The sequence below is a fragment of the Osmia lignaria genome, chromosome 4, assembly GCF_051020975.1.
Source record: "Osmia lignaria lignaria isolate PbOS001 chromosome 4, iyOsmLign1, whole genome shotgun sequence".
Taxonomy (NCBI): Eukaryota; Metazoa; Arthropoda; class Insecta; order Hymenoptera; family Megachilidae; genus Osmia; species Osmia lignaria.
Genome location: NC_135035.1, coordinates 4,964,416 through 4,985,746, shown reverse-complemented (window position 1 = coordinate 4,985,746; position 21,331 = coordinate 4,964,416). Strand labels below are relative to the sequence as shown.

Genomic DNA, 21,331 nt, shown 5'->3' with positions numbered 1-21,331 from the left:
ATATCCAAAAATTATTAAGATCGGAGTAGAAAGCAAACTTCTAAATAATTACCGAAACATTTTATCAGCTTTCAGTATATGTTGTAATGTACTCCGCAATTAAAATGCCAATCGTGAGTTGTTAATTGTTATACTACATTACAGTCATCTGCGCATTTAAATCATATCGCGCAGGCTCTTGCGCAAGCTCTTGCGCAGGTTTCCCCACTTCTCCGGTGTTGAAAAGAGAGAGAAACTCACCTTTCATCTTTTCTCTCTCTTGTATTACCGCTTATATAATGGATGCTCGGTCTATATTTACTACGCCTACGTTCGCAACATTTGCTTTCGAAGCAAGAAATAGATTGCATTATTCAATTTATTTCAAAGTTTTGAAAGTGTAAAGTGATTAAAGTGACAAGTGATTTGTTGTGGGATAGTGACGATGAGTTATGTTGAAAATATTCGCGTGGTTGAAGATACGAGAAATCAGTGCAAAGATCAGTGTATGAGGGGAAATAGAAGTCGTCGGCCAAAATTAACAATTAGTATGAGACGATACTCGAAAAAAAAAGCGTGCCGCGAAAGAAGACGGCGCTTAGCCCTTCAGAATACATCCGTACCGTCAACATCCGATGGACAAAGATACACTCCCGAGAAAATTTACTTACCATTGAATGAAGAAATAGAAACGGCAAATTCGAAAGAAATGTTTGAAGAAAAGATGGAAGAATTGTTTGAAATTCAAGATACAAACAATACAGAAGACGGGTCAAATATAGAAAGTATAACTTCCCAAAATGAAGAATTGGTCATACAGAAAACTGTAATGAACGAGCCTGAAACACAATCCGGTGTACCAAGTGGCTTAAGTATCGTGGACATGCAGCACATCTTTGACGAATTTCAAAAAATAAGTGACCATGCTAAAAACAGGGAAGACTGTGGAATTAGACACCTAAAAATAACCGGCATGAAACGGTCGGGCCTGAGGACCACCCTCAGTGTAATATGCGATATGTGCAAATATAAAGGTGAAATCCACAGTGAACCTGACGAAAGTAATAAAATGGAAACCAGCCAATGTGCCGTTGCTGGGACAATTGTGAATGGAGGCAGTTATGCCCAAATGGAGGAGTTCCTTGCAGCAATGAACATACCCTCCATGTCGAAGAGGGAATTCAGAAAGCATCACGATAAAATCGTAGAAGCATTAATTGTTGCTGCAGAAGAAGAGATGGTAGCAGCGGCAGAAGAAGAAAGACACTTGGCCATTGAAAGAGGCGATATTGTTTCCGGATGTGGAATCCCTCACATCCCCGTTGTGGCCGATGGAAGCTGGATGAAAAGATCATACCGGTCTGGAACGTACGATTCCGCGTCTGGAGTCGGCGTTATAATTGGATATCACACGAAGAAAGTTTTATTTATCGGCGTTAGAAACAAGGTGTGCAAGATTTGTCGATATGCTGCGAGAAAGAAAGAAGAGCCACGAAAGCACACGTGTTTCAAAAATTGGGGCACAAGTCAAGCTTCAACGGCTATGGAAAGTGACGCTATAGTCGAAGGATTCAACACCAGCGTAGAGAAACGTGGGCTTATTTATTCAACGCTGATTGCAGATGGGGATAGCAGCGTTTACAAAAAAATTATAGACGCGGATCCGTATAAAACGCAGATTCCTGTAAAAAAAATTGAATGCACGAATCATTTGTTACGAAACTTTTCCAAAAAAATGAAAGAAATTGTAAAGAAGACAAAACCTGGTCTATTGAGAAAAATCGTTGCAGGCAGCATTCGGCGAATGCGTGCGGACATAGTAAAAGCCGCAGAGTTCCGATACAGTCAGCACGTAACAACCGCTGAGAAAATTAAAAATTTGTATGCCGACATACAGAATATTCCTAGTCACGCTTTTGGTGAACACGCAGAATGTTCAAAACTTCAATACTTTTGCGATGGAACCAGTAAAAAAGATAAAAAGAACTTTGTTCCAGAATTGATGAAGATGGGAGTGTATGAACGCATTAAAGAAATACTTCGACCTCTGTTGGCGCATGTTGATAGTTTGCTTTATAACAGCAATAATAATGCTGTCGAAAGTTTTAACGGAATTATCGCCAAATATACGGGAGGAAAAAGATTGAATTTCAGCGAGAGGGGATCTTACACGGGAAGATGTGCTGCTGCTGTCCTACAGTATAACACAAAACAAGTATTATCGCGTCTGAATACGGCGATGAACAAGAAACCGCCCGTTATTTTACGCAGAATGGAAAATAGAAGGAAGAAAGAACATGAGAAGTACGCTGAAAAGATAAAGGACAAAAAGGTTGTGAAGCACGTGCGGAAACAATTCCGTTTAGAAATGGATTCCAATTACGGACCGAACGCTCAAAAGCCAGATATGGCCAAGAACATTTATGAATTAGAGCAGAAAATACATATGGGAATGTTGCAGAATTGGCAAAATAGAAGTGATGCCATTGAGAAAGAAACCATCGGTTAAGCGAAAAATCCGAGATGGTTAAATTATAAATCAAAACTATTAACGGCCTCGAATTTTTGACGAATATGCCGTTGTCGGATTGGCACGTTCTGTGTGAATTTAATGAAATAATTTGTGTATCCACGACTGATTAGTGCATCTGCAGTACAAGAATGTGAAAAATTAGCCGTGAGTAACTAAGCACATACATTGGTGTTAAAATTCAAGAATGTGGCTTCATTCATTGATGCTTCCATCCCATTCTTAGGAGCTTCACCAGATGGACTTATAGACGAAGAGGACATTGGGAAAATCAATGTCCGAAAACGGCAGAGAATTTATTGCCAGAGGAGGCAATCAAAAAGTGTTGCAATTATTCGCCGGATATTTGCAGATGCAGAAGGAAACAGATTAAACAGCAACCATTATTATTACTACCAGGTACAAGGACAATTACATATCACAGGTAGAAAATACTGCTTATTTTGTATTTGGACCCGAAAAGGGTTATACTATATGCCATACTATATTTCTTTGTTTTGTTTAAAAAATTTGTTACAGATTTTAGAAGAAAGGATTCCCGAGAAAAGGTTTTTAGTGCGTATCGCCACGTGCTACACTCTAAACAAAAAACGTTAAAAGGAATTTATTTAATCATCTATTTCCATTCAGTTTTTCTTTTTTAAATTGCATGAACATTTTTGTCGTTGAGAAATTGAAGACAGCATATCTGTAATAAATGTCACATTTTTGAATTGGGGGCTACGTTTGGCGAATCTCACATAATCCATCGGGTAGCCTCGGTAGGTATGTGTAACAGCATTTTCCTCTTCTCGAAAAAAATTGAAAAATTATATACATATAGGTATATTCAAGAAAGCGTTACTAGGACAAATGGAGTACAAATATGCTGCCTGATCACGTATAATTGGCAAGTATAATCTTACATCATTAATATTACGTTATCTATACATAAATTACTTTCTTCAGAGATGGAAACAGCTAAGGAAGAAGAGGGAGAAAAGAAAGAGGACAGAAGAAACAAGAGGAAAAGGTACAAGGAATAAAAGAGAAGAGAAAGGAGAATCTAACGCCGTCGACATCGCAGGTAAGTAAAAGCGTTGATTCTTCTATGTAATAAATGTGGCAGAATTAGATTTTTCGTGAAATGGAAATTATGTCTACAACAGTAGCCACTGAATTTCCATGATTGTTGTCATGGGAACCGACGATGTAGACGCCGCGGAGAAAGAAGAGGCTGAAGCGGGCGGCGGGCGACGGACGGCCAATTATTGTTTATATTTATTGATTTTATTTCAATCAGTAAATATTATATGTATTGTTGAACTTTACTCTTATTGTTTTATTAAATAAAGGATACAAAAGGATTTAATACAAATAATGCACGCCTTTACCTTTTTACTTATTATAACGTAAGTGACGCAGTTAAACAAAAGAAAAACATAAGAAAATGAACTGATGTGAGATATTCACACTCACACATACTACATCACACACGCCATCTGACCATTAACTCTCTAACACTCCTCCTTGATTTGATATGCGAGTGCGAGTATGCATACACACATCAAATCGCTTTACAAATACATATTGTTATTTTTCTCTTACTCTTGACTCATTTCTTAATTTTATAAACTTATCTTTACAAAGTGCTTTGGTTAAAATGTCGGCCAGATTTTCATTCGAATATACGTATTCTATGTCAATAGTTTTTTCTCTACCAAGTCTTTCAAAAAATGCATTCTGATGTCTTTATGCTTACTGCGTTTTGAATTTTCTCGATTCTTGGACATAAATATCGCAGTCTTATTGTCACAATAATTTCGTACCTGTGTTCATCTGAAAGTTTGATATTAAGTCTGATATTAGGTCCATCAAATTCTGAGCCGCTTCATCTTTCGATTTCAATAACTTGACTACTGTGAAATGTGAGTAATCGTCTACTAACACTTGGAAATATGTATTTCTCATCCTCACAAGTCGCAGGAGTTATTGGTCCCGCAATGTCAGTATGTATTAGATCATCTATTTGACTTCAGCGTTTTGGTTGTGCATAAAAAGGTTTCCTGGTTAATTTTCCCTGTATACACCTGAAATAATCCCAGTGCCTCTAGAGCTGTAGTAGGTTTTTACTAATGACGTGTTTCACCACGTCGATCGCTTGCAACTGACTGCCGTTTTTCGCAACGTCGAACGGTCAATCCGCCACCGATCTTCTCTTGTTCGGGTGTCTGGAATATTTTGGGGAATATTCCAGAATGCAAAATACGTATAACGTAAAATCGACTATAAATCGACAGTCTTCTGTGCCATAGGTTTGATGATGTAATAACAGTATTGCAACATTCCTTGTTATCACTTAGATTTATTCATATCAAAAATAGTCTGTTTACTTCTTCACACTTGAATGTATTTTTCTCATTCTTAATTGATACTTCTTTTTTGCAGAAGGACACTGTATTTCCCTTTTTTGTCAATTGTACAACCGATAGTAAGTTTTGTGCCATTTCTTCAACGATTAAAGCTTCAAAGGATATTCTGTGATTCTGACACACACCTTTTATCAATCCTTTCTTTCTGGCCTTCATAACTCTCCCACTAGCCACCTTGCTTCCTTTTGTAGCATTTGTACATCTTCCATATACTTCTCTAGGTCACTCAATACCAAATGTTATTGTCATTGACCATTCCATTGTTAAAGGTTGCAAATGCAATTTCCTTTTCCTCTTCTCAATTTGCTTTATTTGTGCTCTCAGCTGCACCTCAGCCAATTCCACGTAATCTGTATCCTCTTTCTCTTTTAAATGATTTATTATCATGCTTTAATTTGTAACAGTCATTTGCCTTATGACCTTCTTTCGCACACTTATAGTATACTAATTGTAAGTGCAAGGATTTAGAAGTACCTTCTTCTGAGCACCCTTTATAATTAGTTTTGCTTTTCAATTTAGATTCTTCGTCTAATAGCCTTGACTTTACAAATTCCATGGTTACGTCGTTATTCAGTGTTTCTATTACTGTTATTACAGATTCATACTCGTCACTGAGTGACAAAAGTAAGTAACATACCTTGTCAGATTCTTCCATTTTCGAACCAGCATTTTCCAATTCTCTTATTATTGTATAAAAATTTATTAATTTGCATCTTTTAGACCAAAAAGATCTACCTCTTCTATAATCAACGTTTCTGACAACTGTTTTTTTGCAAGTAGAGACTACACACGAAATTTCCAATTATTGAAATTTCCTGATGCAAGTTGAGACAAATTTATTACTTGATGAGCCATTTTATTTTTACCTCTTTATTTGAACCTTTGTTTTAAAAATTAATTGCAGACCGCGTAGTCTGGGCCCATAACTTGTTTAACTTTACTCTTATTGTTTTATTAAATAATGGATACAAAAGTAATTTTTAACAAAAAATACAACCCACTTCAAAATGAGCTAAAAAGTATGAAATAATTTCTATTTCACTTATACCAATAATCCACAGCTATTAATAAAATCTATTCAACCTTTTCGAAGGCGGTGCAAAATTAAAAACTTTTCTTTTATTCGGAAGATTCTAGTTTATCAGGGGTTGGCAAGCTATGACATGCCGGTTACCGAATGACCCATTTGACCATTTCCAACGAGAATAGACATAATAAGTATCGTGGCATACTCATTTGTATGTATGTGTGGGTGCCGGAATGAAATGACCACAACCAGTGTTGGTAACAATAACTTTTATTTTATGACACTACGTATGTACTCAGGGCTCACAGTGACTACAGATTGCTACAGATCCAAGATAGTCACTGGGGCTGGGGCTCAGAAAACGCCATAATACAAGAGAGCGTCCTTTGAGATCGCGCCAATACATAGGCGCCGTCAGGTGGCGCGCTAGTCGCGCTACCAATCCACGGCTAGGGAAATACCCTAGCACCGCTACATACAGGGTTGAATCATCTGAGCCACAGCCGACTCTAGTACTAGCCGTGCTGAAGTAAAAATGGCAACACCGCGGGAGTCAGGTCTGAATATATCAACACCTACCCTACTCTATCTGCCTCCCGGACTCACGGACTCTCAGCCAATCAACGTCGTCAGACTCCCGACTACTCTCTGGACTTCATATAACCTCTTTGGTTTCGTTCCAATAATTTCACTTGTTTCAAGGTTTTTATTAACTTATATACACGTTCATCAATTCTTAAATGTTTCAATTTGATCCAAAGATGGTTTCATTTTGCTTCATACCTAAATTTTCTTGAAACCACTGTAAATATTTCAAATATCATGCTTCACAACATCAATCTACTTTGAGAGTACACAAAATATATATCACATTTATAACAATTTTATACTACCACATTACTTCTATTTGCCATAGTTGCAACGTTTATATATTGTTTATACATAATTAACACAAAATAGTGTATATTACTACAGCTTTTAATTAAAAAAGACGTTAATTACAATTCCGAGCACAGGACTTTGTTTTTGAAAATAGGACTCCCGATTGTCACGTGAGCGGTGTTGCCACGTTGTTCAGCATGGCTAGTACTAGAGTCGGCTGTGGGTAAGTACGAAACAAGTAATATTTTATTTTTGTTAAGAAAAGTTTTTAATTTTATGCCGCCTACGAAAAGGTTGAAATATATTTAGTATACTATTTAACGATCAAAGAGGTTTTATTAATAGCTGTGGAGTATTGATATAAATGAAATAGAAATTATTTTATACTTTTTAGCGCATTTTGTTAATGCAGCAAGAGGTTTCATTAATAATTGTTACACAGTTTTATAAATGAAATATAAATTATTTTACACTTCTTGGTGCTTTTTGAAGTCAGTTGTATTTTTTGTCACAAACTACTTTATTAAAATTTTTTTTTTTTAATTTTTCCCAAATTCCAAAATGAAGCTTTAAACAACATTTTCGCAAAGGATAATGTTATTCAGAATCACCCCAGCTATCACCCTCTTAAACCGCTTACACTTTTTGTGGGACACCCTGTATATATATCACAAACCAATTCCACCAATATTACAGATTTATAGCGTAATCTGAAAATAATATTATATGAATGCTAGAGAATTATCGTACAAAATTTAACAATGGACAAATAATAACACAATTTCTGTATAAGCATTTATAGTACATTTAAATACAGTATAGTGTATAGTACATTTCTTATATTTTTCGTGCGATTTGCGTCCGACATGCCGTATTCGAGTCACGTTGGTTGCAATGAATTTGAATATAAGTGACCTAACAGTCAATATTGTGTACAACACGAGATTGTAAAAATTATTGCAATTTTTAGAATACACAGTGAGGAATATACATTAAGAACACACAGTACGGATATAAATAGCCAAAAATGATCAAGGATTTTGTTATCCCTGTAAACAAAGATGAGCTGTTGCAAAGGCAAATTGGAAAATATAATGTTAAACAAATTGTTCCAGTAGGTGTAATTCCGCAAGCTCTTGATGGTATGTAATTAATGTTATTTATTGTTTTCAATGCAATTTTTTTATCTAATATTTCTTACATATTATTACTTTGTTACTTTTTGTTTTACAGAAGCAAGAACAGCGCTTCAAACTAGTGGAATTAGTTTTATTTTTGAACATTTTGATACATTTTTTTCTATAATTGTTCATAGAAATAAAATTGAATTGCCAATTGTTATTCGTGGTTTTTGTAGAATTCATAAAGGTAAGGAATGTTATTTTCATATGTGTTATGCTTATTTAAACATTATTATATGGCAATAATACATTTAATTATTATTTTAAACAGCATTAGAAATATTGGTTGTGGACATGGAAAGTATATTTGAAAAGCAGACTGCATTAAACGAAGAGGAGAGATTGAAATTTATAAATGTGACTAAAATGGTTGCATATTTGTTTTCATTGTTTGTTTGCTATATAAATGATGAAATTCTTAAAGATGGAAGTGATAAACTTAGTGGAAAGGTTTATATAATATTTATAATTGTATTATAAAGATTTAATATTTTTATGTTAACTAATTTATTTTATTTAGCGTAAGAAAAGCACTAGATCTGATACGGAAGAAGAATGGGAATATACTAGAGAGAAAGCATTAGAATATGTTTATAGATTATTACAATTACCGTTACAAAAACTTTGGCAACCTCCTATTGTTGAAGACTCATTCACCGAGTAGGTTTGATACATGATCTAAGAAATTATTCTTATGTTAAAGTAACAAAAATTTTATTACTCTAAATAAAAAATATCATTTAACTTGTTGATTTAATTGTTAATGCTATGTTGTAGAATACTCACTAAAGTGTGTTATAAAATGATAGAACAGTGTACAGATTCCAAACAAAAACATCTAAGACAAACTATTTTTGAGGTAAAATTCTTTAAAGTTTTATTAAATTGTTTTGAATTTTAACATACTCATAATTTTTTAATAAAAGATTTTAGGTACTTCGGTTAAGAGATATCATCATGGAATAAGCTGTGTAGTAAGAATGGTTCAGGTGCGTATATTTAAATTTTATTTAAATAACAAAATTTGTTAATAGTATCAATTAATATTGTAGTTGGTGAAATTACGTGATGTGTTAGCATCACATATAGGAATTGGAGTGGTACATATGATTGATGAATGTGGTTGTAATGGTTTATTAAGGGAAATAATAAAAGAAATTGATCAAAGCGAACCATCCGAAAGTGACTGTCGTAATATTTCAGCATTTCTTGAAACCATTGCCACTGCTAAACCAAATCTTATAATTCCTATTCTTGATGATATAGTAGATTATCTGTCTAGTGAAGTACGTTTCTATTAGTTTAAGTATAAAATTATATATTAAGTTTACTTTATGTTTGTTTATACCATTTGCAGCATTACACTATGAGAATTTGCATTATTAACATCTTAGGAGTAATTGTAGAAAAAATATTAACCGGAGATGAGCTTACGCAAGAACAGAAAAATCAGCGTGATGAATGCCTCAATATTTTAGAAGAACATATTCTAGATGTTAATGCTTATGTAAGGTCAAAGGTTTTACAAATTTGGCAACATTTATGTTGTGAAGGAGCAATTCCTTTAGCAAAGCAAGGAAAGCTTTTAGCTGCTGCGGCATTACGATTAGAAGATAAAAGTACAATTGTACGGAAACAAGCTTTGCAGCTGATACGTGCGTTAGTTCAAGGCAACCCTTTTGCAGCTAAAGTATGCATAATGTTAATTTTTTCTTTTTATTATGAATACAAAATCTAATGAAATGAATCGTGTTTTTAGTTAAACAAAGTAGAGATTTCTAAATCGTTAGAGAAAGAAGAAATAACGCTAAGAAAGCTACAAGCTGAAACTGTTAGTAGAAGTACTCGTGGTGATAGTCAGAGATTAGAATTATGGAATGCTTTGCTTCCGAAAATAAGAGAAGCATTAAAAGAAGTTATTAATGGCACGAAAGCGGGGAGCGACAAACGAGGTATGTTCATTTTATTCAGTATGATGCATGATATGAAGATACATATAAGTTAAATGAGCTATTTTATAGATCTAGAGGATGAAGATGAAGAAAATATTGATATTGACCCTAATACAGCGTTTGAACACATCAGACAATTAATGTTAAAAGAAAAAATTCTGGAAGCAGTAAAATTTTTGTGGAAGGTTTGTATTAAATTGAAGGAAAGTCCAGAAATTGAAAATTTTTCTGCCGAAGCAAAAGAAGAATGTTTGCTTTTACTTTTATTGAAAACATTTATGGAATCAGAAAATGGTCCAGATAATGTACAAGAAAACGCTGATAACAGAAAATCATTAGATAAAGATAAAGAAAATATAGTAGGAGCAAAACGCGTTGTAAATTATTTAAAGGTATGTATCTAATTATTTCCTACTAATTTTGATAATTCTTTTATTTCTGTTTTTTTTTTTTTTTTTTTTTTTGTAGCATTGCTTAGAATTTGCCACTGAATTAGAAACGGCTATACCTATGGCAGAAAAATTACTTTTTTCTGAAACTGCAAGCGATGCTGTTGAAGCATGTACTTTACTTGGAACTGCTTATCAGTTTGGTGTAGTAGGAGCTACAACCGCTATACGCGATGCTCTGTATCAAGTATTTCACCGTGATCCATCGGTACGCAATAATATTGCAGAGGTGTATAAAAGTATTTACTTAGTTAATAATGAAAGTCAAAAAGCAGAGCGACAAAAAGCTCTAACATGTGTTAAAGCATTGATTGAATTGTTAAAATCACTTCAACCTAATCAAAGTCCAGCTTTAACTCAGCTAGTTTTAACGTGGTACAATAATAATGATATAAATAGTGAAGTACTACAGGTAATATCATCTATATTTAGTTTTATAATTTTTATGTAAGATGTAATCTAATTCTCTAAATTTAATAGGTATTGTGGGAGAAGTTTTCAATGAAGTCCTCAGACACAAATCCATTAGATAGTAGGACAGCATTGATGTTAATATCAATGATTGCCCAGGCTGAAAGCAATATTATAACAGGAAATTTGGAAGTATTGATAAAAGTAGGATTAGGACCACGAGCAAAAACTGATCTGTTATTAGCTAGAGATACCTGTCGAGCATTGTTAAAAATAAAACACAAAAATGATGATATTGAAAAACCTCCTGTGAGGTAAGCTACCTGGGAAAGTGTAATAATTCTTTAATTGTATATTTGATAATTGTAATAGTCATTTCTATTATCATTAGGTATCCAAATGACCATGAAATATTTACAAAAATTCTTACACTACTGACAGAAAACTTTACTAATATGGAAGAAGACGGATATGTTTCATTTGCGACAGATGCAATTAGTACCATTTACCATGTATGAAGTACTCTATGATTTTATTACAGATTTTATAGAACGATATTTTATAAAAAATATTTAAACATTTTAGTTAGCTAATCAACCCGAGCATTTAATAAAGAAATTATTGTTAGAAGTGTATAAACGAGGACAATTTGACAGTGAGTTGCCTGTTCCATTTCTTCTGTTAGCTAAACTGTTATATGTAGTCGGGCACATTGCAATTAGAGAAATGGTACATTTAGACACATCAGTTTACAAAGAATTAAAGCGAAGAGATGTTATACGACAATTACGAAAAGAAAAGAATTCAAATAAAAAAAGAAAAGAATTTGATCGATCTCGGAAATCCATTTCAACGACCACCCCAAACAGTGCAAGACAAATGATTCGGAATAAAGAGGTAAAAGACATAATATAGCAGATGGGTTTTAAAAAGATTATACACCGTGAAAACTATAGACCTTTATGAAAGATCTTATATTATACTTTTATATTTAGACAACTATCACCGAAGATAATGGAGAAGAGGCTGTTGAAGGCGCGGTAGAAGATGCGGATGCAGAATTTATAAATGATGTTCTTGAAAATCACGTTGTAACTGGTGATGGACTTTTATCAAAATTTGTGTATGTGCATAAATTTAATTCTTTTTCTATTTTGTATTGTTTGCATATGCCTATATATTTTGTTTTATAGGCCATTGGTATTAGATGTGTGTCGATATCCTGATAAATATAATAGTGAAGATCTACAAGCCGCTGGTGCCCTTGCCCTTAGCAAAATGATGCTAGTAAGTTCCATTTTTTGCGAAGAGTCATTGCAGCTGTTAATTACGATCTTAGAACGTTCACCCTACCCTAATATTCGGGCTAATGTTCTTATTGGAATAAGTGATCTAACAACTAGATTTCCAAATCAAATTTTACCATGGATGAAACACGTTTACGGCAGGTGATTATAAACACTCGTTAACCAATTCAAGTATGGTATCGTAATTGATTAAAAAATATAATTAACTTTCAGACTTCGGGATGAACATATAACCGTACGAAGGTCGTGTTTTCGAATTTTATCAAGTCTTATACTGAGAGAAATGTTGCGTGTGAGAGGGCAGATATCAGAATTAGCTGTGTGCATTGTTGACCATGACAAACAACTCCGAAATGATGCGAGGCAATTTTTTAAAGTACTTTCACAAAAAGGCAACGTATTATACAACCTGATGCCTGATTTATTATCTCATTTAACCGACTCTGAATTAAATTTGAACGAAGCTGATTTTCACGAAATTTTAAAGTACGTGTAATAAATAAGACAAAACATCAAATCGTCATTTAATCTAACAACATATGTTTTCAGGATAATTTTGAATTTACTACAAAAGGAAAAACATGTTGATTCTATAATTGATAAGATTTGTGCTAGGTTTAAACTAGCAACTACAGAAAGACAGTGGCGTGACTTTGCATATTGTCTTTCACTTTTACAGTTTAGTGCAAAAAGTAAATAAGAATTTATTTAATAATTCATTTAAAAAATTTCTTTCTAAAACAAAACAAATTTTATATAGGTTTACGTCGTCTTATTGAAAGTTTGCCTCTACTAAAGGAAAAGATTCATCACAATCAAGTTTCAAAAGCATTGCAATCTATTATAGAGCAGACAAAGAAAAACCCAAATACAAAAGCGATTTCCGTAGAACTGGAAGAAAAAATGAAGGAACTTTTACAAAAAACAGAGAATTCAACACAGAATGATAACGAAATGATGCCACCACCACAGTTGATACCGAAAGCAAGAAAGCGTAGTCGACGAACAACTTCAAAACGTAAAAGTAGGGGTAAAAAAGGAGATGATGATGAAGAAGAACAAGAAGAAGAAGAAGAAGAAGAAGAAGAAAATGATGATAACGATGATGGTGATGATGAAACGGATAACGATTCAAGCATATCTGCAACACGTACGTTTATTAATATGAAAATAGTAATTTTAATATTATATATAACTGATATAAAATTATTTTAGCAAAAGGTAAGAAAAAAGAAAAATCGCATGAACTTCAATCAAGTCCTGGTTCTGATGAATCAATCGAATCTCAAAGACGATGTATGTATTCTGATTTCTGTAAACAAACAATTACTTTTTGATATCTGATTGTTACTATTTTTATTAGCTATTGTAAATCCATCTACGTCAAGTTTAAGAAGATCAATCCGAAACAAGGGTCACAATTTATCATCGCCGCGTCCGAAGAAAAATAAAAAGGCTGTAACACCAGTATGTTCTCCAAAAAGATCTTCAGCACGGTTATCGCACTCATGAAACAAGGAATTAGATTTGTAAATATTGTATACTTATACATATGTACATGTTTGCATAACTAATGTACAATTTTTTACTTTTTTAAAAATTATACTAAGGATAAAAATTAGCAATTAATTATCAGAACCGTGGAAAAATTTTACAAATGATCAAGTAAATATCGAGTTTTTTTTGTATAGAATAATTATTGTTAATTCAAAAAATAAATTTATTTATTTAAAAATAAATGACGAATTTCTATTATTAAATTCTTTATTTTTAATTATAATTCATTTTTCTTGTATATTACACAGTAATTACAGGATCATCATTATTTTTCAGGTAAATTAAGAAATTTTTTCTGCTGCCTCATATTCTTATTTTGTGACATTAGTTGTTATATTTTGAGTAACAGATTTTGTACGATATAAGCCTGTCATTATTTTGTGTGGTTTCTCTGATGCTATCACATTTATTTTGATAATGCTTGCAAAAGATATGTTGACTATGCAAATTGTGGAATACTTTTATGGTTTGTTTTTATCTACAGAAGTGGCTTATTGTACATTTATGCTAAAATATAATATTTGTGCTAAAGTTGACAGCGAACATTATCAGCAAGTAATTGGTCATACAAAAGCAGCATCTCCTTTTGGTCGTTGTATGTCTGGCATTGTTGCACAATTGATTTAATCATATTACAGTATCAGGTATTTATTAAAATAATAATTTTTAGACTGATGTGAAATAGTTAATTTTTTTTTCTAATACTAATAACTCAAATATTAAGAAAGAAATTTCTGAATTAAAAATATTCAAAAACTATGTAATGGGCATATTTTTTACGTTCTGTTGGTCAGTCCGTTTATTTTCATAAAGAAAATGAAAATTATGAAAACTGTGATTCTGAAATGATTGTATCACAGTCATACAATTTAAATGAATTATTATATATATAGACCAGAACAGGACTATTACAACGATTCTCCCAGTACAAATGTTTCATTGATACGTAAAATAAAACAAGCTTATATTCTATCATGGGAAGATTTTTTGCAAGCATATTCATAGTCATGTTGCAAAATGGTCAATATGGTGGTCATTTTCCACTTCTGGATATTTACAAATTATCAGTTATATACAATTACTTTGATAAACTGGTGTATCATATGGAGATAAGATTTATAATGGAGCTGTAGATTCTTTATACACTATCATATAGGTGAGCAAATATCTTGTATGACTAACGATAAATGTGAAAGGTTACATCGCGAATGGTACATTTCTTGCAGAGTAACACCAAGAAATACGTTTTTTGTTGCAACAATAGTTATTAACAACAAATTCCATAAATTTTTGCAAGTGGGATCATCGCGGATATACATCCAATTAAATATGAAAGGTTTCATCGCGATCGGTTCATTCCTTGCAGAGTAAACGCCGAAAAATATAAATGAAGCATTACATTTTTTGCAATAAAAGTCGTTAGCAAAGAAAAAACGGAAAATGTTTTTCTAACAGGAGCAATCGAAGGACATACTCTACAAGATGCAAAAGTTTTTGTTCCGATTTGTCCATCCGTCTCGGAGTAATCGGCGAACATAAGGAACAAAAATACTGATCGAATTGAGTAACCTCTTCCTTTTTCGAAGTCGATTAAAAATTAAATAGAAGAGAGTTGTATCGAATAAGGCTGTCAAAGTTTTTTTACATAAAGAAAAAAAATGAACTAACAGCACGCGGAGTTCCCAAGCGGTCACCCATCCAAGTACTATCCGCGCCGAACTTAGCTTGACTTCGGTGATCGGACGAGAACCGGTAGTAGTCCTAAGTCGTATGGCCGTTAGTTGAAAACAGAGGGTTTACTACTGGAGAAAACTGTTAAAAACCGAGGAAATATACAAGATAATTAAGAAAGCAATTGGTTGTTCATATCCGTGGTATTCCATTGCATAATCTACTGCAATTGCGTAAAATAAAAATGTGGTTAATACAGTTGTAGTTCCGAAAATCTGTCAAATGCGATTCGACTGAAATTTTTGCAAATAGCTTCATTTTATTGTTTACGATTTATAAGCACGTATATAGAAAGGGCGGTTCGGATAAAAGGGTTGATATCTCCCTCAAAGTGAAAAACGGGCACCAACGAATTACAGTTATCTTCATAAACAGGTCTAATAAATATTTATGCGAAGTTTCATCAAAATCGGATTGTATCAGTCCCCGATGTTCCCTTGTGAGTTGCATTGAACTTGTCGCAGTGAAGTTGGCTACAAATTCACAACCGCATTCACGCAGCATTGGTGAGCCGATTTGTAGCCAACTTCACTGCGACAAGTTCATTGCAACTCACAATACACTGCAATACACGCTCCTACTGACACGACGCACAGTGGGACAAAACGGATCTGATTGAAACGAAGTATATTTAACTAAAACCTCAACTTTGCGTTTGATTTAAAAAAAATGCCGGTACTTGCCGAATGTTTAATTATTACTACAGGGAAGAGGGAACCTTCCTCTATCAGAATCTGAAAAAATTTAGTGCACGTTTTTGCACTTTTTCAAGAAAATGGCGATTGAATGAAATTACACCCATCTTGGCCACTGCGCGCGATGATAGAAAAACAGTACCAGATACGATTATTACTCAGTTAACTGTATTCCACGTGTATATTCGTCATCTAAAACTTTATTTCGTCCTTGCAATATGTCATAATAAATTTTCATAATTGTCGAAACTGTTTTCACGAATGATTTGGTATAGATCATAATAAATATAAATAAATATATTATAATAACACATGTCTTGTCATTTTTTAATTATTAAATCCCTTTCTCTTATAGTTATTAACAGTTTTGAGTCAAATTTTTGTTAAATGACATAAAATATGTCTAACAAGTGAAGGATATTGAACGCGTTACACTTTATACGTGAATATTTTTACACCCTGTAGTTCAATATGATTTATATCGGTACAACTTAAGTACCATAATATAGGTAAAAACTTCCCAAAATTTCATTCAAATATTTCCAATAGAACCGAAGTTACAGATTTTTGATCGCCGAAAGCTGTTTTGTCCCACTGTGCGACGTTCAATCGGTGCTGTGCAGATTACTGATTTTAGGCGCCATTTCGTCATTCACAATTTTCATCTTATTTTGACTCCCAGAATCATCTCTTAAAATTTGTTTCACCTGTTATCGAATATCCTGTATGTGTATAACTATTTAGATTTAAATATTTTCTTTTTGTCACGCGTGTAAGTTTTCCTGCATGCAATTTCTTTCACATATCCCCAACATGAAATTTTATTTCAGTTAGAATTGTAAATCGTGAACCAAATTCGCCGCTAGGCAGTTCCAATTCATTTGTATCGGAAAAGTGAATTCCTTACTCATCGAAGCGGTGATATACGATAGCAATTTGTTCAATTTAATTCATTCAGTAAATAACCGTAATAAATGGTATCATGGCATATGTGGTCAATTAATTCTCTTTGAATAAGACGCTCGAAAGTACAGGGTGTAAAAAAATTAAATGTCACGACCTATATGGGGTGATTCTACACCTCTGGATCGGTGGAGATCTGTCAAAGAAAGCGACCGCAAAATTGACCTTGACCCCTAATTTCAAGGTCAAATTTTTTTATTGGCTTATCGTATAGTGCTCATCGAAGGGATAAAAAGTCCGAAAGGAACCATGTGCCGGAAATCAACCCTTCCCCTAGAAAAAAGCCGTCAAAGTTTCCCTATACGTTAATGCATTAAACGTTGAGTCGCGCTGTACCCCTCTCCAGTGATCTTGGCACATCAGTCACGCGTATCGCTTGAATTTCATGCTATAGGACAATTCTTGAATTTCAATCACAATGCCAGCATATAGGAAGGGTAAATTCTAAGAGAGCATATTTAAAAAGACAGAATAACTACTGGGTTGAAATGAAAATAAAAATGAATTTAATCGAAACATTCGTAATATAATATAATATGATACAAGTATGATAAGTAATATAATATATAAATAACAATAATAAAAGTAATACAATAATAATAAAAATATAATAGAAAAGAATTATATAAAATAATAATATATGATATAAAATAATAGTATAAAAAGTAATAATATATGATATAACATAATATAAAAAATAATATGTAGTATAATAATAAATATAATAAGGTAATAAATGTGATAAAATAATTTAATTAAAATAATTTAATTATCTGTTGACGGACGGGTGTGCTATTGACGAAGCGGGACGAAATTATTTTAGCTCGCAAGATATGCGTTTATATTCGAAGTGCAAAACTTCAGTGAATTAAATTCATTTTTATTTTCATTTAAACGCAGTAGTTATTTTGTCTTTTTAAATATGCTCTCTTAGAATTTACCCTTCCTATATGCTGGCATTGTGATTGAAATTCAAGAATTATCATGTAGCATGAAATTCGAGCGATACGCGAGACTGATGCGCCAAGATCACTGGAGAGGGGTACCGCGCGACTCAACGTTTAATGCATTAACGTATAGGGAAACTTTGACGGCTTTTTTCTAGGGGAAGGGTTGATTTCCGGCACATGGTTCCTTTCAGACTTTTTATCCCCTCGATGAGCACTATACGATAAGCCAATAAAAAAATTTGACCTTGAAATTAGGGGTCAAGGTCAATTTTGCGGTCGCTTTCTTTGACAGATCTCCACCGATCCAGAGGTGTAGAATCACCCCATATAGGTCGTGACATTTAATTTTTTTACACCCTGTACAGTTACATTTATAACGCATAATCGAAACGGAATAATTTCAGTTTTACAAGTACTTGGTGCCAAGTGAACACAGTCACTTATCACATTCAGTCATTTATCACATAAATTCATTTATATTTGTTGAGACTAGATTTAGGATTAGATTTTTATAAAAGTAGAGTGTCATGTATCGTCTATTCATGTTGAACAAGATGCTGAAATGACGACAAGAATTTAAATGCAGGTTTGCATTTTACTAGCTTACTTAAACAGATAATTGCAGAGCTATAATTAAACCAGTAAAGTGCACAATTATTTTTAAATTTATTTACGTTATCACCTCTGCGTTTTGTTCATTTATTCACTTTTTTCTGAATTTCTTCATTAATAAGTATTCACTTCACTGTTACAGTGAAAGTAATGTATTTATCTGTTTAATACTAAGCTAACTATATTTCTTCTTCAATGCAAATTGTCACGTCCGGAAAATTTTCCAAAGTCCACCTAACGTTCCCTTATTAAGCCTTCGGGTTATAGGGGTCTCCTCATGTAAGGAGCGTAAGGATAAATCACTTCTACATTATTTCAATTTTCTCTTCGACTCTGTGCTTTCTCATCAAGCCTTCGGGTTATGAGGGTCTTCTCCATGTGGGAAATGCACAGGGAAGAGTTTGAGCTTATAATTATTCTATTTTTGTCTTTCCTTTCCTTTAGCTTCTCTTTCATTTCTCTATTCTTTTCTTTAGTTTATTACCCCCCCTTGAAGCTATCGTCGTGCTCAATTGCGTAGTAACAGAATTCGGGATAGAAAAACTCGGTTTCGACCGAGGAGGGGTATCGTAAACAGCGTTCGCTGCGCAGTTAGCCAGTGCTTCGCATTATAGGGGTCTCCTCAGGTTAACTGCGCAAAAGCGTAAAGATCAATTTATCTTTAGATTTTTAACCGATACTCTCCTCTTTTTCACGCGTAGGCGCCAGTCGGTCCCAAATCCGATCGTAGGTGCGAATTGAGTGTTGCAATGAAGGTATGAAATAGCATGAAATTCAAATATTCGAATGAGTGCAAAGGCTCGCCACGCGCAACGTAACAGAATCTTCATCTTGCGATCTTGAGGGCCTCAAGCCGGAAAACTGGGAAATTCCGGAAAATGCTTGCCTCTCCTACATAGAACAACAAGGACAGTGCAATAGTCAAGCAGCAGCTAGATTGACATAAAATGTCTCATATTTAGCGATTTCGTAGTTCAAATATTTTGTGATGAAGAATCACTATTTGCTGAAGATTCTTTTATCGAAATATTCTTTCTGCAATTATTCAGCGGTGTACGGAGCCCGATTTTGCAATTTGCCTTTTAAAACTTGTGTAAAAGACTCACAAAAAAAATCAAAGTTAATTTCACTTTAAGAAGCACGCGTAGAAACTTTCTATTACAGCCAAATGTTAAGACGTTTGTCAAACAAAACAATGATACTTATCAAGAATCATTGTTATGGGAGAGTATTCTACTCGTCATAATTCTTGATGTACAATCATTGTTGAAAATGTTAATACCGCGTACGGGTTAAATCCTTGATATCTCATATTTCAACCCTATCTCATATTCGTACCTTTTCTTCTTCTACTGTTACTCCCGTTTATCCTTAGGGGTATACATATATCTTTGCATGGTTCAAAATATCAATTTTAATGTCAAGAATATTTTGTAACAATTTTATCAGTAAATTCCGGTAATTGAAGAAGTAATAGCTAAACCTCTAAAAATATACACAACAAACAATCGCTAATAATTTATGTTTGCACATTTTTTTGTAAACAATAGAAACAGTAAAAACAGAATAAACCTATCGACAGTTTGAAATTAAGTCTGAGAGGATTTGTAGAAAGCAATAACAAGAATCTGAATGCGAATATATGAAATGGAGAGATTTTGCAGTCTTCATATCGCTGAAATTATAACTATCATTGCTATAAATAAATAAATTCAATGGTGAAGCTTATGTGTATATGTTATGTGTATATGTTATGTGTATAATGTAGAGCAGTGGTAGTCAACCTGGTCCCTACCGCCCACTAGTGGGCTTTTCAGCTTTCATGATGGGCGGTAGGGGTTTTGTCCAATACTGAGGCACTTTCAATTTTTTAATTTAATTGATTTTTTAAAAACATTGAAATGGAAATTTTACTTCTATTACTACTTCCTTACTTCCTTTACTACAAGTAAAGTTACTTCCCTACTGTATAAATCACCAATACTGTGGAGCCGATGGGCGGTTAGAAAATTTTACTATTAACAGAGATACAAAAGTTGGCGGTAGGTACAAAAAAGGTTGACTATTCCTGATGTAGAGTATGTACATATCTTTGTTCTGTCCTTTATAGTTAAAATGTTCTATCCGAAACATTTAATCAACTGCTGCATTATTAATACGTTTGCTGCTCGTACGCATATTCCAACAGATTACATGTACAGAACCTAAAACACACGCTGAATTTTATTATTTTGATTTAGAAATGTGTTTAGTGTGCAAATAAGTGCGGATATTAATACCATTTTATCTAGATGTCAGGGTAGGATTGGCCTCTGAAAAATGTGGACTGACCTCTTCCCGCTATTCTAAAATTTTAAGATTTTGTAGTTTCACAATTTCAAAACTCCAGAACATCAAAATTCCAAAAGTTCAGGTTTCCAAAATTCCCAAATTCTAAAATTTAATATTTTCAAAGTTTCACATTACAAATATTTTAATTCTAGCATTCATAAATTCTTAAATTCTAAAAGTTCGGTTGAAAAATTTTTGTATTGCAGCATTCCTAAATTTCCAAATTCTAAAATTTCAGTTTTTCAAGACTTCAGTTTGAAAATTTTTTAATTCCAGCAATTCTGAATTTCCAAATTCTTGAATTTCAGATTTCCAAAATTTCAAAATGTCAAAATTTTTATAAGATCTGATTTATTCCAGAAA

General features: G+C 33.3%; 2 protein-coding genes, 1 long non-coding RNA gene and 1 other non-coding gene across 6 annotated transcripts; 2 read left to right on the top strand and 2 right to left on the bottom strand.

Moving 5' to 3' along the window:
- The first annotated feature begins 288 nt into the window (after positions 1-288).
- Positions 289-4,439, top strand: LOC143305249 (uncharacterized). Its single transcript, XM_076688036.1, has 4 exons — positions 289-2,933; positions 3,029-3,398; positions 3,458-3,575; positions 3,658-4,439. The coding sequence occupies exon 1, from the start codon at positions 425-427 to the stop codon at positions 2,486-2,488; it is 2,064 nt and encodes a 687-aa protein (XP_076544151.1). The 5' UTR covers positions 289-424; the 3' UTR covers positions 2,489-2,933; positions 3,029-3,398; positions 3,458-3,575; positions 3,658-4,439.
- Positions 3,140-6,753, bottom strand: LOC143305250 (uncharacterized). Its single transcript, XR_013062115.1, has 2 exons — positions 4,437-6,753; positions 3,140-4,327 (listed from the first exon to the last, which is right to left on the bottom strand). It is a non-coding gene; the product is annotated as an uncharacterized LOC143305250 (long non-coding RNA).
- Positions 6,754-6,913: 160 nt separating this feature from the next.
- LOC117603220 (condensin complex subunit 1-like) lies at positions 6,914-13,819 on the top strand. 3 transcript variants are annotated; one of them, XM_076688035.1, is made up of 23 exons: positions 6,914-7,052; positions 7,800-7,971; positions 8,063-8,197; positions 8,282-8,460; positions 8,531-8,670; positions 8,788-8,869; positions 8,937-8,999; positions 9,063-9,296; positions 9,368-9,700; positions 9,770-9,962; positions 10,032-10,354; positions 10,431-10,823; positions 10,892-11,136; positions 11,214-11,334; positions 11,408-11,477; positions 11,562-11,719; positions 11,818-11,945; positions 12,016-12,270; positions 12,343-12,615; positions 12,679-12,821; positions 12,890-13,279; positions 13,345-13,425; positions 13,493-13,819. In XM_076688035.1, the coding sequence occupies exons 2-23, from the start codon at positions 7,857-7,859 to the stop codon at positions 13,639-13,641; spliced, it is 4,203 nt and encodes a 1,400-aa protein (XP_076544150.1). In that variant the 5' UTR covers positions 6,914-7,052; positions 7,800-7,856; the 3' UTR covers positions 13,642-13,819. The 3 variants fall into 3 exon arrangements, with proteins under 3 accessions (XP_076544150.1, XP_076544149.1, XP_034178039.2); XM_076688034.1 differs by having other exon boundaries at positions 11,408-11,719; XM_034322148.2 differs by lacking the exon at positions 6,914-7,052 and having other exon boundaries at positions 7,686-7,971; positions 11,408-11,719.
- Positions 13,820-15,347: 1,528 nt separating this feature from the next.
- LOC117603605 (5S ribosomal RNA) lies at positions 15,348-15,468 on the bottom strand. Its single transcript, XR_004581250.1, has one exon. It is a non-coding gene; the product is annotated as a 5S ribosomal RNA (ribosomal RNA).
- Positions 15,469-21,331: the final 5,863 nt, after the last annotated feature.